Consider the following 14,759-nt stretch of genomic DNA (forward strand, 5'->3'; position numbering starts at 1 on the left):
CTGGCCACCTAGGTGATCTGTTAGAAGATGGCCTATAGCACTAGCACCTAAGAACAGCTCTCTCTATAGGAAGTCATCCTAAGCATAGGCCTTGGGGCCAGAAAGAGAAGCAGGGTACAGTGTATACCTGGGCCTTTCCAACAAACACAAATTAAAACAAAAACAGCAAAGGCACCACTACCCAGGACTAAAATACTGTCAAGTGCCCCATCCCTGCAACAACCCCAGTTTCCTCACTCGCACCCTCCGCCTGGTTGTGAGCATGCCCAGCCCCACAGAACCGTGCTCAGCCCTCAGGGAGCCCTACCGATCAGGGAAGAGGCCTACTGCTGAAACAGTATTACAACACTTTCAAGGAAACACATGTAATTAACCTAATCCTGATTTATAAATGTAACCATATATTTCTAAACACGAACAGATCATCAACGATCAAAACAATGTAAAATGCAAATAAATAAGATGAATGGAAACAACTCAAGGCTAATAGAAAAATTTGACAATGGAATTATATCAAATTCTCAGTTATCTCTACCAATGGAGGATTTAAGGTACAAGAACACTCAAAACTATTTGTAGCTGGCACTAAAAATGTTTTCTGATTTTTATTATAGTAAATTTACCACCTAAAGAAAATTCTACATAGTGATATTAAACATGAACTTTCATTCTCTAAGGATGTGTGACGGAGACCTATACTATGGCTCCAGCTCCAAGTTCAATATTTTATCCAGCCCTGGGCAAATTACCACTTTCTGTCTTAATTTTCCAATCCATTAAATGGGACAATATTGGGGAACAGATGGAATCCAGCCTTGGCTGGAAAGTTTGCCATGGACAGTACTAGCTCTGGTCATACCTCTATAATTCCTAAGATAGGTCGATTTACAGTCAATAGTTGTGACCACTTTGTAAAGTTAAGAATAATAGGTTTATCCTCTTCAGGAGAAATTGAGAATAAGGTCTCTGCTTTTGTCAACTGATTCAAAAGAACACACTCTGAATTCTGTAGAGTCTAGAGTAAGCATCGCTGCATAAACATTGCTAGGAATTGATCTGTTAAATCCGGAAACCAAGGAAACACAGCAATTGAGTCACTTCAGGTACTGCTCACCAAGGGACCAATGCACATACAGCTTCGAACAGTCAGATTTGTATCAGAGACTGAATTCCTTGGCAATCAAGTGGAGGTGCTTACTAAATATATACTCATTAAACAACCACCACATTCCAAGTGTGGACCAAGCAATCCACTGTACTAACAAGTCCAGGGCTTACTCAAAAGGAACAAAAACTGGTCAAACACATTCGCAGTCATTGGTACAACGGTAACAGTGGACAGTCACTGCTAAAGTAGAATGACATGATACCAAGTATGTTAAGACAATATGCACACGAATCATGTCATATAAGAAAATGTTGGCCGGGCGCGGTGGCTCAAGCCTGTAATCCCAGCACTTTGGGAGGCCGAGACGGGCGAATCACAAGGTCAGGAGATCGAGACCATCCTGGCTAACCCGCTGAAACCCCGTCTCTACTAAAAAGTACAAAAAACCAGCCGGGCGAGGTGGCGGGCGCCTGTAGTCCCAGCTACTCGGGAGGCTGAGGCAGGAGAATGGCGTAAACCCGGGAGGCGGAGCTTGTAGTGAGCTGAGATCTGGCCACTGCACTCCAGCCTGGGCGACAGAGCGAGACTCCGTCTCAAAAAAAAAAAAAGAAAATGTTCCACAGTGCTTGTCAGGTTGAGGTTTTAATAGAAATCTTCTTAATTATTAAATTCTTTGCTGAAAAATGCTTTCCATTAAAAGAAATGAGAGAGATAGCAACCAAATAGCTGGACCTTAAATTCTGATTCAAATAAATTAATCATAAAAATTAAATTTATAAAACAAACAAAACTAAAGTGGTAGTGCTTATCTTTTAGAAATACATACTAAAGTAGTTGGGTGCCGGTGGCTCACGCCTGTAATCCCAGCACTTTGGGAGGCCAAGGCGGACAGATCACCTGAGGTCAGAAGTTTGAGACCAGCCTGGCTAACATGGTGAAACACCAGCTCTACTAAAAACACAAAAATTAGCTAGGTGTGGTGGCACACACCTTTAATCCCAGCTACTCAGGAGGCTGAGGCACAAGAATCACTTGAACCCAGGAGGCAGAGGTTGCAGTGAGCCAATATCAGGCCATTGCACTCCAGCCTGGGTGACAGAGTGAAACTGTCTCCAAAAAAAAAAAACAAAACACTACTAAAGTGTTTGCTGATGAAATGATACAATGTCTATGATTCATATTAAAATAATATGGGAAGTTGATAGTGGTATAGATGAAAGAAGCCTGTCCATGTGTTGGCAACTGTTGAAGATGGGGGCTGGGTACATAGGGGCTAATTATACTACTTTTTCTGCTTTTATGTACAGTTAAGGTTTTCATAATGAAAAAAATGCTTTAAATACACAAATCAAATCAAAGGTGACTTATTCTTACCTGTATTAGAATCTTTTATTACAATGTCGGAGATTTCAAACAGTTTCAGAGGAAGGGGCATCTTACGATTTGCCGCTATGGTCTTCAGGAGGCCAGGAAGAAGGGTAGTGCGTGCCACCTACAGGAGAAGACATGAAATTGCACTGACCAAATACGACCCAAACAAACAAACTTGGTGAAAGACAAAGACTATGGCAGAAAGACTATGGCTTCATAGGAAGACACTTCTGGAAAATGCATTGCCCTAAAATATCGAAGTCACTTTCAATTTTCAACTCCAGGACACTGCAATTGAACTGAAAAGAACTGAAAACATTCTGGCTTCCAAATTTACAAAATAAAAAATCATAAATGTGATTAAAAAATGAGAAACAAATATAACCTAAATATGTTTGCTCATATCTAAGGCATGATTATTTTATTCATTATCATTCATTATTTCATATTTCCTTTTTTTTAGAGACACAGTCTCACTCTTTCGCACAGGGTGGAGTGCAGTGGGCACAATCATAGCTCACTGCAGCCTCAAATGCCTCAAACCGCTATAGCAGGAGGCAAATACCTCCTACCTCAGCCTCCCAAGTAGCTGGAACTACAGGTACATACCACTGCACCCAGCTAATTGATTATCATCTCAAAAACTAAAGTTTGCTTTCAAGATTTCAAATGCATGTATGCAAGTTTTCATATCCTGCCTCATTTCACAAAGTAATTGAAATAGACTACAAGAAATACAAATGTTTAAGTAGATTAAATATAGGTCAGGCACCGTGGCTCATGCCTGTAATCCCAAAGCTTTGGGAGGCCAAGGTAGGAGGAACACTTGAGGCTAGCAGTTTGAGATCAGCATGGGCAACATAGCAAAACACCACCTCCACAAATTTAACAATTAGCTGGGTATGGATACATGCCTTCAGTTTCAGCTACTCGGGAGGCTGAGGTGGAGAATTGCCTGAGCCCAGGAGTTCAAGGTTACAATAAGCTATAATCATACCACTGCACTCCAGCCTAGGCAACAGAGACCCTGTCTCTAAACAAATAAATAAATATAACCATAAATAGATTAAATATGAATTACTCAAAATTAGGACCAGGAAAAATGTAAATGCAATTAAAACACCACCACAATGAGGAAAACAGAACACAAATACATAGGTGCTAAAAAATATATACAGCTGCTATGGGTAGGCTGTAACTACAGTTCTAAACTTTTCATTAACTAAAGCAAATGTGAAAGTATGTACAGTCATTTCATTCCTACTGTTCCTAAGAAATGCATACCCTCGTACATTTGAAAAAAGCAAAACTTTCCTGCTTTGTATGCAAAATAAATTTCTCCCTGTGAGCTATACGGAATATATTAGCTTCCAACACATGTTACCAGAAGGGTTTTATAAGCAGTGGTATAACATTACTGTGAGAGTCTGGGCTCTGCAGTCATACACCAAGCACTATTATCTTTTCCCTAGACAACTGCATAACGTTCTTCTGTGCTTCCACTCCTGCCACCGTGTGGCCTATTCTCCATACAGAGCAGTCCTTTAAGACGGAAATCAGATCATGCAACTCCCCTGGTCAAAAATCTCCAAGAAGTTTCCATTAAATTTTGAATAAAATCCATGGCCTACCTGGGGCCGTGTGATGTGCCCTGCCTCCCTCTCTACCCTCAAGTCCTGCTGCTCCCACAGGCTTACTGCACTCCAGCCATACTGGAGGCCACACTGGTCAGCAAGTAGATTTCCATCCTGAGGCCTCCACGCTTACTCTGCTCATACATTCTTCCTTTAGGTTCACATGTGGCTTCCTTCCTTCCTTCAAGGGTCTGCTCAAATGTTCTCTCCTACAGAGGTTTGCCCTTAACACCCAAGCTAAAACATAGACCTTCTTAGATCCTGCACAAGTAACCATAAGACCCTAAATGGAATTGCTAGACTGTTTTGAAGGAAAAAGAGAACGTCTTTCCCATCACACTCACTATACCAAAAAGCTGCTATTCGCCTTCAACGTGGTGCTTCTTAAATATTGTTCATTTTCCCCATTGGAGGGCAAGTGCCCAAACCATTCACAGAAACGAAACTACAATGTTAAAAGTTAAAAGGAAATTTAACTTATTGAAATACAATAAACAAACAACCGTTACAGAAAACTTTTCTTAATTTTATCAGTGTATTTTATAGATATGCCTTATTTGCATATTTAAAAACCTACAGATATACAAAAAATTACACCTGAATCTGATCAAGCTTCTATATCCAACTACCAATTTACTGGAAACTTAGGGAGCCATTGGAACATATTCAGCAAAATCCTAAATGTAATAATTCTGTAGGACAAATGACTCAGTTTCTTCAATAAACAAACTGAAAGAAAAAGAAAGATGGAAGGATGAGAGGCACAACTTGTAGATTAACAGAGACATGAAGAGCATATAAATCAATGTCAGTGTATGAACTACATTTGAATACCAACTCAAACTGTTAAAAAAGAAAATTGATAGGAAGCTGAGATGGGCAGATCACGAGGTCAGGAGATCGAGACCATCCTGTCCAACATGGTGAAACCCTGTCTCTACTAAAAATACAAAAATTAGCTGGGGGTGGTGGCCCGCACCTGTAGTCCCAGCTACTTGGGAAGCTGAGGCAGGAGAATCGCTTGAACCCAGGAGGCGGAGGCTGCAGTAAGTCAAGATTGCGCCACTGCACTCCAGCCTGGCAACAGAGTGAGACTCTATCTCAAAAAAAAAAAAAAAATTGACAATTGGGAAAACTGAAACAATGACTGGATATGTGAGGTGATTAAGGAATATTATTGTTAATTTGGAAGGGGTGTGGCAATATTCTGTAAGTTTGTTTATTGTCACTATAATAAAATTTTACATATTTTAGCCAAGTTGCATTTTTATCTTGTCCATTCTCTAACATATTTACTATCAGAAAAGAGCCCAAAGTTAAGAATTATGCAGGAGAAAGAATGGATTTAGACAAGAAACTGAGTTATAGGCCCATGAAGAATTTTACATTTAACCTAACCATAAATAAATATAAACCTCTTAGCCAAATTAGTAGTAGTAGGACTCACCTATTGGTAAAACAAGGTAAAATATAGAATCTGTTAGGTCAAAAGACAGGCACTCTCTTTCATCTTTAAGGTACTTTACGCAGAAAGATTGATTCCTAAGTGTGCTAAGCCACAGCTATTTATAGTGACATTTAATGCATTTCTGATTATTTTCCTTCCACTTATATAAAATAGATAAGGCAGGATGTAAATCCTGAAGAACATAACAGTTACCACATCTTAAGAAATCTATCAAGCTTCAGTAGGGGAATATAAGGCAAAGAGGGAGGTGGGGGGCAAGAGCTGAAAAACTACCTGTTGGGTACTATGCTCACTACTGGGTGACGGGTTCAATCACACTCCAAACCTCAACATCATGTAATATACCTTTGTAACAGACTTACACATATACTAACTGAATCTAAAATAAAAGTTGAAAAAAAGGCCAAGCGAGGTGACTCACATATGTCATCCCAGCACTCTGGGAGGCCATGGGGGGTAGATCGCTTGAGGCTGGGAGTTTGAGACCAGCCTGGCCAACATGGTAAAACCCCATCTCTATTAAAGTACAAAAATTAGCAAGGTATGGTAGCACACGCCTATAATCCCAGCTACTCGGGAGGCTGGGGCACAAGAATCGCTTGAACCCAGGAGGCGTAGGTTGCAGTGAGCCAAGACCAGGCCACAGCACTTCAGCTTGGGCAAGACAGTGAAGCTCTGTCTCAAAAAAACAAATAAAAATAAAGTTTTTTGAAAAAGTAATCTAAGTAAAACTGGGAGAAAAAGGTGCATTTGGAATAAACAAAAATCCATTAATATTTACTGAAAAATCATTCTATGCAAATGAATTTGAATACCTCTTATTAAAAAGAACACTATGGGCAAATTTTAAAAGCAATAGGAAACTAGACCTCAGAAAACAAAATATAACAATTCATTATTATAATCCTTCCAAAATTAGTATAAGGATTCTTCAAAGTTCTGACCCTAAATATAGATAAAGAATTCATATACTTGATATATATTACCAATTAGCTCTTTAATTAGTCTAGCTGTAATCTACAACATTAGTAGGTGGTTCTATAGATAAAATTTAGAATTTTTAAATTTAGATTTAAACACTTTCAGAACTTTTAGAATTGTTTTTAGAACTAACCCATCCCTTATTTTTGTATAAGTAAAAACCCAAATCCAAAGAAACGATTTCAAATCAGAATTCAGATATTATTTATAATAGCATTAACCTTCTTTAAAATATAGCCTTCCAGTTCTAAGATTCCCCTTGATTCTAGAAGACATGATTTTCTCTAAAATCTGGGTTAAAAAACACAGATGTGTACATGCAAGAGAAACAGAACAAGAGCTTATTAGTATAAAAGAGATAGAACTATTTAAAGTTATTAATAAGCAAAGATGCTATAATTTTTAAATGCCCTCCCTTTATAGTTAATATCCTAATCTATAACACAAATCACTTAATACTTAATATTAAGGTAGTATCATTCTCATTTAAATATTCCTAAACTCTAAATGAAACTGCCAAAAACTCAGACAATTACAATAAAAGAAATAAGCAGCACAGTCAAGAACTGATATAATGGGCAATTTCAAAGTGAATGACTTATGGAGGAACTGGGAACAGGTTTTGTTCTTTTATTACAAATGAACGGAAAAGAGATGAAATCTGGCTAGGTGCAGGGGCTCATGCCTGTAATCCCAGCACTCTGGGAGGCCAGGGTCACTTTGTGGATCACTTGAGGTCAGGAGTTCAGGACCAGCCTCACCAACATGGTGAAACCCCCTCTCTACTAAAAATACAAAAATTAGCCAAGCATCGTGGCGCACACCTATAATCCCAACTACTTGGGAGGTTGAGGCAGGAGAATCGCTTTAACCTGGGAGGCAGAGGTTGCAGTGAGCCGAGATCATGCCACTGTACTCCAGCCTGAGAAACAGAGCAAGACTCTGTCTCAAAAAATAAAAATTAAAAAAAAAGATGAAATCAGAAAATAGTGTTAAAAAATCAATTACGAAATGGAAAGTTCAGACAAGAGAGACTGGGCCAGATAATACAAAGCAAGTAAGAACCCAGTATGAAGCTAATCAAGAAAATATTATTTTTAAAAGTGTTAAGAATTTTTGGCAGCATAGCATGTAATAACCAACTATAAACTTACCCAAGAAGATACTATAAAAAAGCTCTAAGATTTCACCATCTCAGGTATAATAACTGAAGAGACTTCTCCTAACTCATGTACTGCTTCTCGGTTTTTACCTGAATTCTCACCTACTTAAAATTCTTACCTGAAATTCAGCTGTTTTAGGATTACTTATGTGGACTGCCTTTGTTGCAGAGATATCCAGACCAAGTTTATCAGCTATATCTTCTTGGGAGCACTGTGAAGTACATACAAAACAGATTAATATGGAAAAGCAATTACTTAAGTTTAAAATAAAAAGTAATGCTGTAAGTCAACTTCTAAGAACAATGTATATTCTCTACATATATCAGCAAGTTAAGAATAGGCCTGCTGTCAGCTGGAGTAAATGTAATAAAAATAATAATAAACAAATAAAAAGAATAAGCTAAGAATAAATATACATCAATCTCAGGCCCGCAGCAGATGGAATTTAACATTAATACTTCTTTCACAATGAGTCCTAGGCATCATACAGAGCTAAAGTAAATTTTTCACGTGGAGATGGTATAAACTGTACTCGGGCCCTTCCTAAGCTAGTTTCCGATTTATCTTTCCAATCTAATCTCCCATGATGGCCTAGCCATTCCCTAAACCTTATGTTTCCCTACCTTACCTGAAATGCCATCCCAGCCCCACTTGCTGCTATTCCCTAAGGCAGACTTAAATGACCTCTCTTCCGTAATAATATTCCTAATGACTCTAGTCAGAAACTTTCTCTCCCTCCTTGGTATTTCATGACTTTCCATTTTGACTACCATTGTAACCCTTGCTAAATCCACACTGACTTGTGGCAGAACAGTAGGACTGAGAACAGAATTCAAGTGACTGGAACTCTGCCCAGTGCTCTTTTATTGTATCACTTAACTTCTGTGCACATGCCTGAAACTCTTACAACAAATAAACTGCTGAGTACCCAGTGATCAAAGAGAAAGATGCTTGCCACCCTCAGAAACCAGCATTGTAGGCAGAAGTTATGAAATTAAAAACTCACTGACGATTAGATACATCAAGTTTAATAATAAATGTTATAATGAGATAATGCAAGTGGGTGCCTGGCACAGAGTAAGCACTCAAAAAATATCAACAATGATGATAACTGACAAATCATTACCAAGGATAAATTATTATCATGTATATTAATGCTAGCTTTTTGAAAGAGCATTTAAAACGTAACACAAAAACTGACGTACTATCAGATTATTGTACTATTTTCCAATGTTAGGCAATATTGTTCATTATACTGTTCTACAACTAGTTTTCAAAGGCTAGTTGGCATGCATTTCACTTATTAAAACAAAATGGCACACACCAACTGAAATGGTAAGAAGAATTCATTTCATGTCAATGTCAGTTCTAGTGATTCTTGCCATGCTTTCCAGAGAAAGATCCTGAAGCCACATCCAGGCATAGCAGAAAACAGCTCCCTGATCTGCTATGGCTGCTGAGGTGGAGAATGGTGGCAGGCACACTGGGGATAAGCGTTTTCCCCACAGCATAAAGAAGTTTTATACCAACATTTAGGTATAATTTGATTGATTAATTAGGAAATGCAATTGACATGAAGCAATCTACTCTCAAATGAAACTAGTTCTCTGTGTAAAAGGAAAAAACACTACACAGACACATGGCAATGCAGCTGTGTATCTAAGTGACCTTGTATTTTATCACGGCGATGGATAATAAGGGATAGTGACAAGAGGCAATTTAAATTAAGCTACCCTGAAGTGGCAGTAGTTAGTACACAGTAAGAAACTTTTTTTTTTGTTTGAGACAGTCTCACTCTGTCGCCCACACTGGAGTTCAGTGGCGCAATCTCGGTTTGCTGCAACCTCCATCTCCCAGGCAGATTCAAGCGATTCTCCTGCCTCAGTCTCCCGAGTAGCCGGGATTACAGGTGTGCACCACCACACCTGACTAATTTTTGTATTTTTAGTGAGACGGGGTTTTGCCAAGTTGGCCAGGCTGGTCTCGAACTCGTAGCCTCAAGTGATCCGCCCAACTAGGCCTCCCAAAGTGCACGGGATTACATGCCTGCCAGGAACTTTTTTAATGTTAATATTTATGTGTTTATTTTAATGTGTTAGAAAAATACAACAAGTAAATGAACCTCATAATTTTTACAGATATTATTCCTATAACAAGGCTGAAGTACATAGGTCAACTTAAAAGTGAGCCAATTTAAAAGAATATATTATAACTACTATGCAGATATAGCAAAAATCATTATGATGAAATGTGAATTATTTACACTTGGAAAGTCAGGGACTAGGTTTCAGGGAAAAAAAATGGCTGTTACTCTTGTGCAAAACTGGATTTAACAACATAGACCGTCTTTGCTCAGTGATGCTTAGGCTTGCCTATAAACATCTTTGTAAACATCTTTAATGTTAAAATTCCTACAGGAAAATTTAGTACAAATCTGAAACTCTCTAGGAGCTCACCCCTTTCTCTTCCCCTCAGTGATAAACAATGAATATATTAAAGTGACTTTGGACAGCTGAACAGACTGTTTCTAACATCCCTGGTGTGACAGTTCAGTCACAGGCCTTGGATGCAGACAGGCATGGGCGGGAATCCCTGATCCACAGCCACGGCGTAGGACAAGTTACTTAAATTAACTGCTGTGAAAGACAGGAACGCCTACTTCACAGGAGTATACTGAGAAGAAACGGAATCATGTACACAAAGCCCTTGGCACAGGGTAAACATTCCCTGCAGAGAAGCCACTAGTCAAGACTCAGCCTCTGTGCTCCTCTAAAGACACATGAGTCTCCAAGGTTACAAAATTAAACTGCACCACTAATATAAAAGGGCAGAGAAAAATGCATATCCAAGTTTTAACAGCAGTTGTTTCTGGGGAGGAAAAGAGGATTCGAAGTGAGGAAGAGAACTGTTATGGTTTACTCTACATGGTTAAAGTATGAGTCCTTTAAAATAAGGTGTATTCCTATGACACTCATATGTTTTAAAAAATAAAAATATATTTCTCAATGTTATTTTTGGTATTTCATTTTACATGAAATCGTGGATGCTCACAACTACAAATATGTGTATATATATGTACACAGATGAATGACACGGCATTGCAGACCTAGCGTACATGGTATGAGACCATGGAAAAGCACTGTTCTAGGAGGCCAAGGTCAGGACTCTGCTCATGATATAATGAGATCATGCAAGTATAGTGGCCAGGAACACAGCAGTTCTCCTGCTGTCCGTGTAAAATGTGCTACGTACTTATCCTCTCTCAGCCTCAGGCTTCCTCACTGGTGCAGTGCCTGACATATAATAAATGCTCAACAAATGTTGAATGAATGACTGCTGAATCAGAAAAATCAAAGTATTAAGCAAACTAGAAGTAGGGTCCTTTAAATACCATAAAAGATTGAGAATTTCAGGGCTAGGGCTGAGTTGCAGAGGAGAAAAAGAAGTAGCTTCCTTTCCCCTCATAGATTAAACATACTTGAATGCTGAAGAACTACATTGTAGGCATCGCAGAAATGCTCAGCAAGAGGGAAAAATGGAACTACAAATTGCATACACATTTTATTCTTTCATATAGTCAATCTGGTGGGGGAGGGAGATTTCCTTCTGATTTTGTAATAAAAGTCATTTCCTGATTTAGGCCTTTTATGTCAGCTTTTCAACTCAAAGCAAATGTTTGTGAACATGTTCAAAGACAAAGAAATTAATATAATGTGGAACAGCCCACAAGCCTTTACCCAGGGCGGCATCTAGTGGGCACAGCCATAACCAAATTAAGACCAAATATTCTAACTTAATAAATTTGGTTATGAAATACATTGTGAACTCTCAACACTCACATCAAACTATAAAATACTTTGTCATCTGTCATTTAAAGTATTTTTTTCTAGGCCTTCATTTTCTTTTGTGGCTGTAAAAAGAAAAGCTTCAACATTACTTTTCCAGGAATTGTATAATCTCAAGTAACAAAGGTTTTCTTTCAGAATCTGGAAGTTCTAACAGTCTAGATTTTATAAATTCTTATAAAGAATCATAGAATAAATAATTCAGAGAGTCTAAGTAAACAATAAGCTGGGCAGAAAAAGCATGTAAGACATACCAGGGCAAAGGTAAGCACTTCAGTGAAGCCAGCGGCTGCCATGTCATATCTGAGAAGTTCAGTGAGCTTATTAAGAGGAAACTGAAAAAAAAAGTATCCATTTGATTTCACCTCAATATTTCTTGTTTTTTAAAAGGGAGATTTATACAGAACATGTCATTAAATAATTTTTTAAATAAAAATGTTTAAAAGATTAAATACCTTTTCACCCTTACGTACTGCTAATGCCACCATTTCCCTACCAATATTACCTCCTCCCTCCCCACCGTTCTGCCACCGCTCTGCTTTTACACAGATGTATAAACCACCCCCACTTCCATCTCTCCCACACACAGCTTCTGCCTTCAGGCCCAAGTTGAGAAAATGAACCTCTGAGAGATTCAACAAGGGCTCCAAACTCGAAACCTGTCTTTCTTCAAAGAACTAGTCATCACAGGTTTTCAACTTACTCTAATCATTTGGGCATCTGTTTTGTATCCTCTCCATAGCAAATGCCTCTCATTGCAGAGCATGTCCAAATACTGCTTGATTCCTACGTTCTGTTTTCTCGAAGCCTTCCTGGCTTTCAATAATCAGTTTCTAACAATAAGGAGTGTTTATTTAAGGGTGCAATCTTACTTGATTAGCTATGGTGTAAGTTTTCGGGAGAGTCATCTGAATGTTGTTATATCCATAAGCAATAGCTGCATCTTCTACAATATCACATGCATGGATAATGTCAGCTCTGGTTGGAGGGATTTCAATCTCAATCTGATTCCCGTCACCTATGACTTCTGATTTTAAATACATCCTTGTCAGAAGTTTGGCAAGATTTTCTGGAGTTTCTCTGAAAAAGGAATGAACAAACCATAAACTTCATTGGATTATTTTTTAATGTTTGCATTGTGTTTCAACATACGCTACTAGCTGAAATAGTAATCTTTCTTTTTGAGTTCTATCAGAAACTAGACATGTTTACTGATGTTTTATCATTCCGTAACCGACTCTGAAGGATCGCAAAAAAAAATTAGTCATATGTGTACTTTGTTCTTGAATTAAGTGAAGTTTTCAGAGCATACCTGATTCCAACTTTTTTGTTAATGAGGTCAGCTCTCACCATCTCCTTTCGGTAAGCTAATTCCTTAAAGAGAAAGAGTTTAAAAAGTAAATCATTTCCCATCAGATACAGCTTTAGACTCTTTTCCATTAAATTAGTCATTATTGCAGTTCGATTACGTTCCCAAGAAATTGTCATTAGAGCCACAGATTGAGAATAAACTTGATGTTTCAAAAACAGTATTATGAGGTATAAATTTGTTACATTAGATTCATACGTGAACATCCTACTTGCTAGACAGTTTGCACTGCCTGGAAATAATATAAAATGCCAAACATTTTTCCCTTTCAGATAGTCAATCCCCATTCCCCATGGTAAAACACTGCTGTGCTACATCATTCCAAAGATGTTTATGAACCCTGCTAAAGATTTTCAGTCTTGTCCCATGCAAGCAGATGGATATGAGCAAGAAAGAGTAATTCCAATGTCACAATGTTCATCATACTAAGTCTAAGAGCATGATGAAGATATTCTTTTCTTACAATTTCCAGGTGGGGAAATGCAATGATGTTATGGCTACCAATCTGCTCCAGAAGACAATAGGGGTAGGAGTATCTAATGAATTTGGTTCTCAGTCTTCTTCAGACAGCATGTAACTCCACCATATTAGTGATGTGAGAACACACACATAAAAACCCAGGCTTTTCAACACCTTTGGAAATGTCTTTATGAATATTTCTTATCACTCAATTACTCTCAAAAGTATAACATGTCACTAGCAAAAAGGTCATAAATTTAAAGACCTGTTTTGATTCAAGTAAGGGCAATGGTCCAGAACCTTGCTACACAAACTACAGTCCTCAGAGTAGACCTAAGAGCACCTCAGAGCACCAGCATCACCTAAGTGCTCATGAGAAAGGCTGACTGCAGGTCTTGATAGCTAGTGGCAGTGGCACCAGAGCTACTGAAGCCCAATCTGCACGTTTTCAAAATCCCCAGGTGATGAGAATGCACTGCAGGGTTTGGGAGGCACAAGGTGAAGATTACAAAGTAGTAAGTCACTTTTCTCAATGGTTACTATGAACTAAATAGTTATTATGAGATGAACAATACAAGATACACTTTTAAGATAATCTTACTTAATCCTCACAACAAATGCTATTAGTATTCTCATTTGACAGGTAAGGAATTTGAATTTTAGGTGAATAATTAGTTCCAGGTCATAATAGTAAACTGCCAAGTCCAAGTGTTGCTATATGCCCAGTGCTTAGAAAATGATTATCAGATAATAAGCATTTGGTATATATATTTGATGAGTGAATGCATGCATATAAGTAGTAACAAATGGCTGGGCATGGTGGCTCATGCCTGTAATCTCAGCACTTTGGGAGGTCGAGGCAGGTGGATCACCTGAGGTCAGGAGTTCGAGACTAGCCTGGCCAACATAGTAAAACCCCATCTCTACTAAAAATACAAAAACTAGCCGGGCGTGGTGGCACGAGCCTGTAATCCCAGCTACTCGGGAGGCTGAGGCAGGAGAATCGCTTGAACCCAGGAGGTGGAGGTTTCAGTGAGCTGAGACGGCGCCACTGCACCCCAGCCTGGGTAACAGAGCAAGACTCCATCTCAAACAAACAAAAAAAAGTAACTAATGAACAAATTAATGAATTAATAAATAAATTAAGACAACCCAATTCCAAAGCACACACCGTTAGTCTGTCTGACTACTGACAACTTATCTCCTCTAGTTCTCTTACTTTAAAACTTTATACTTTTCGCTGGGCGTGGTGGCTCACACCTGTAATCCCAGCACTTTGGGAGGCCGCGGCGGGCGGATCACAAGATCAGGAGATCGAGACTATCCTGGCTAACACAGTGAAACCCCGTCTCTACTAAAAA

At 38.5% G+C, this 14,759-nt stretch overlaps 1 protein-coding gene across 1 annotated transcript in view; it reads right to left on the minus strand.

Annotated features, from left to right (window-relative positions):
- FARSB (phenylalanyl-tRNA synthetase, beta subunit) overlaps positions 1-14,759 on the minus strand; it is an 88,395-nt gene that overhangs the window by 46,036 nt on the left and 27,600 nt on the right. Inside the window, exons 11-15 of the mRNA XM_011996028.1 lie at positions 12,883-12,944; positions 12,443-12,650; positions 11,825-11,905; positions 7,844-7,936; positions 2,483-2,600 (exon numbers count right to left, since the gene is read on the minus strand). Of these exons, the coding sequence (XP_011851418.1) occupies positions 2,483-2,600; positions 7,844-7,936; positions 11,825-11,905; positions 12,443-12,650; positions 12,883-12,944 (562 nt within the window). The remainder of the gene's footprint in view (positions 1-2,482; positions 2,601-7,843; positions 7,937-11,824; positions 11,906-12,442; positions 12,651-12,882; positions 12,945-14,759) is intronic.

Source organism: Mandrillus leucophaeus, unplaced genomic scaffold, assembly GCF_000951045.1.
Source record: "Mandrillus leucophaeus isolate KB7577 unplaced genomic scaffold, Mleu.le_1.0 Scaffold1135, whole genome shotgun sequence".
In the NCBI taxonomy this organism is placed as follows: domain Eukaryota; kingdom Metazoa; phylum Chordata; class Mammalia; order Primates; family Cercopithecidae; genus Mandrillus; species Mandrillus leucophaeus.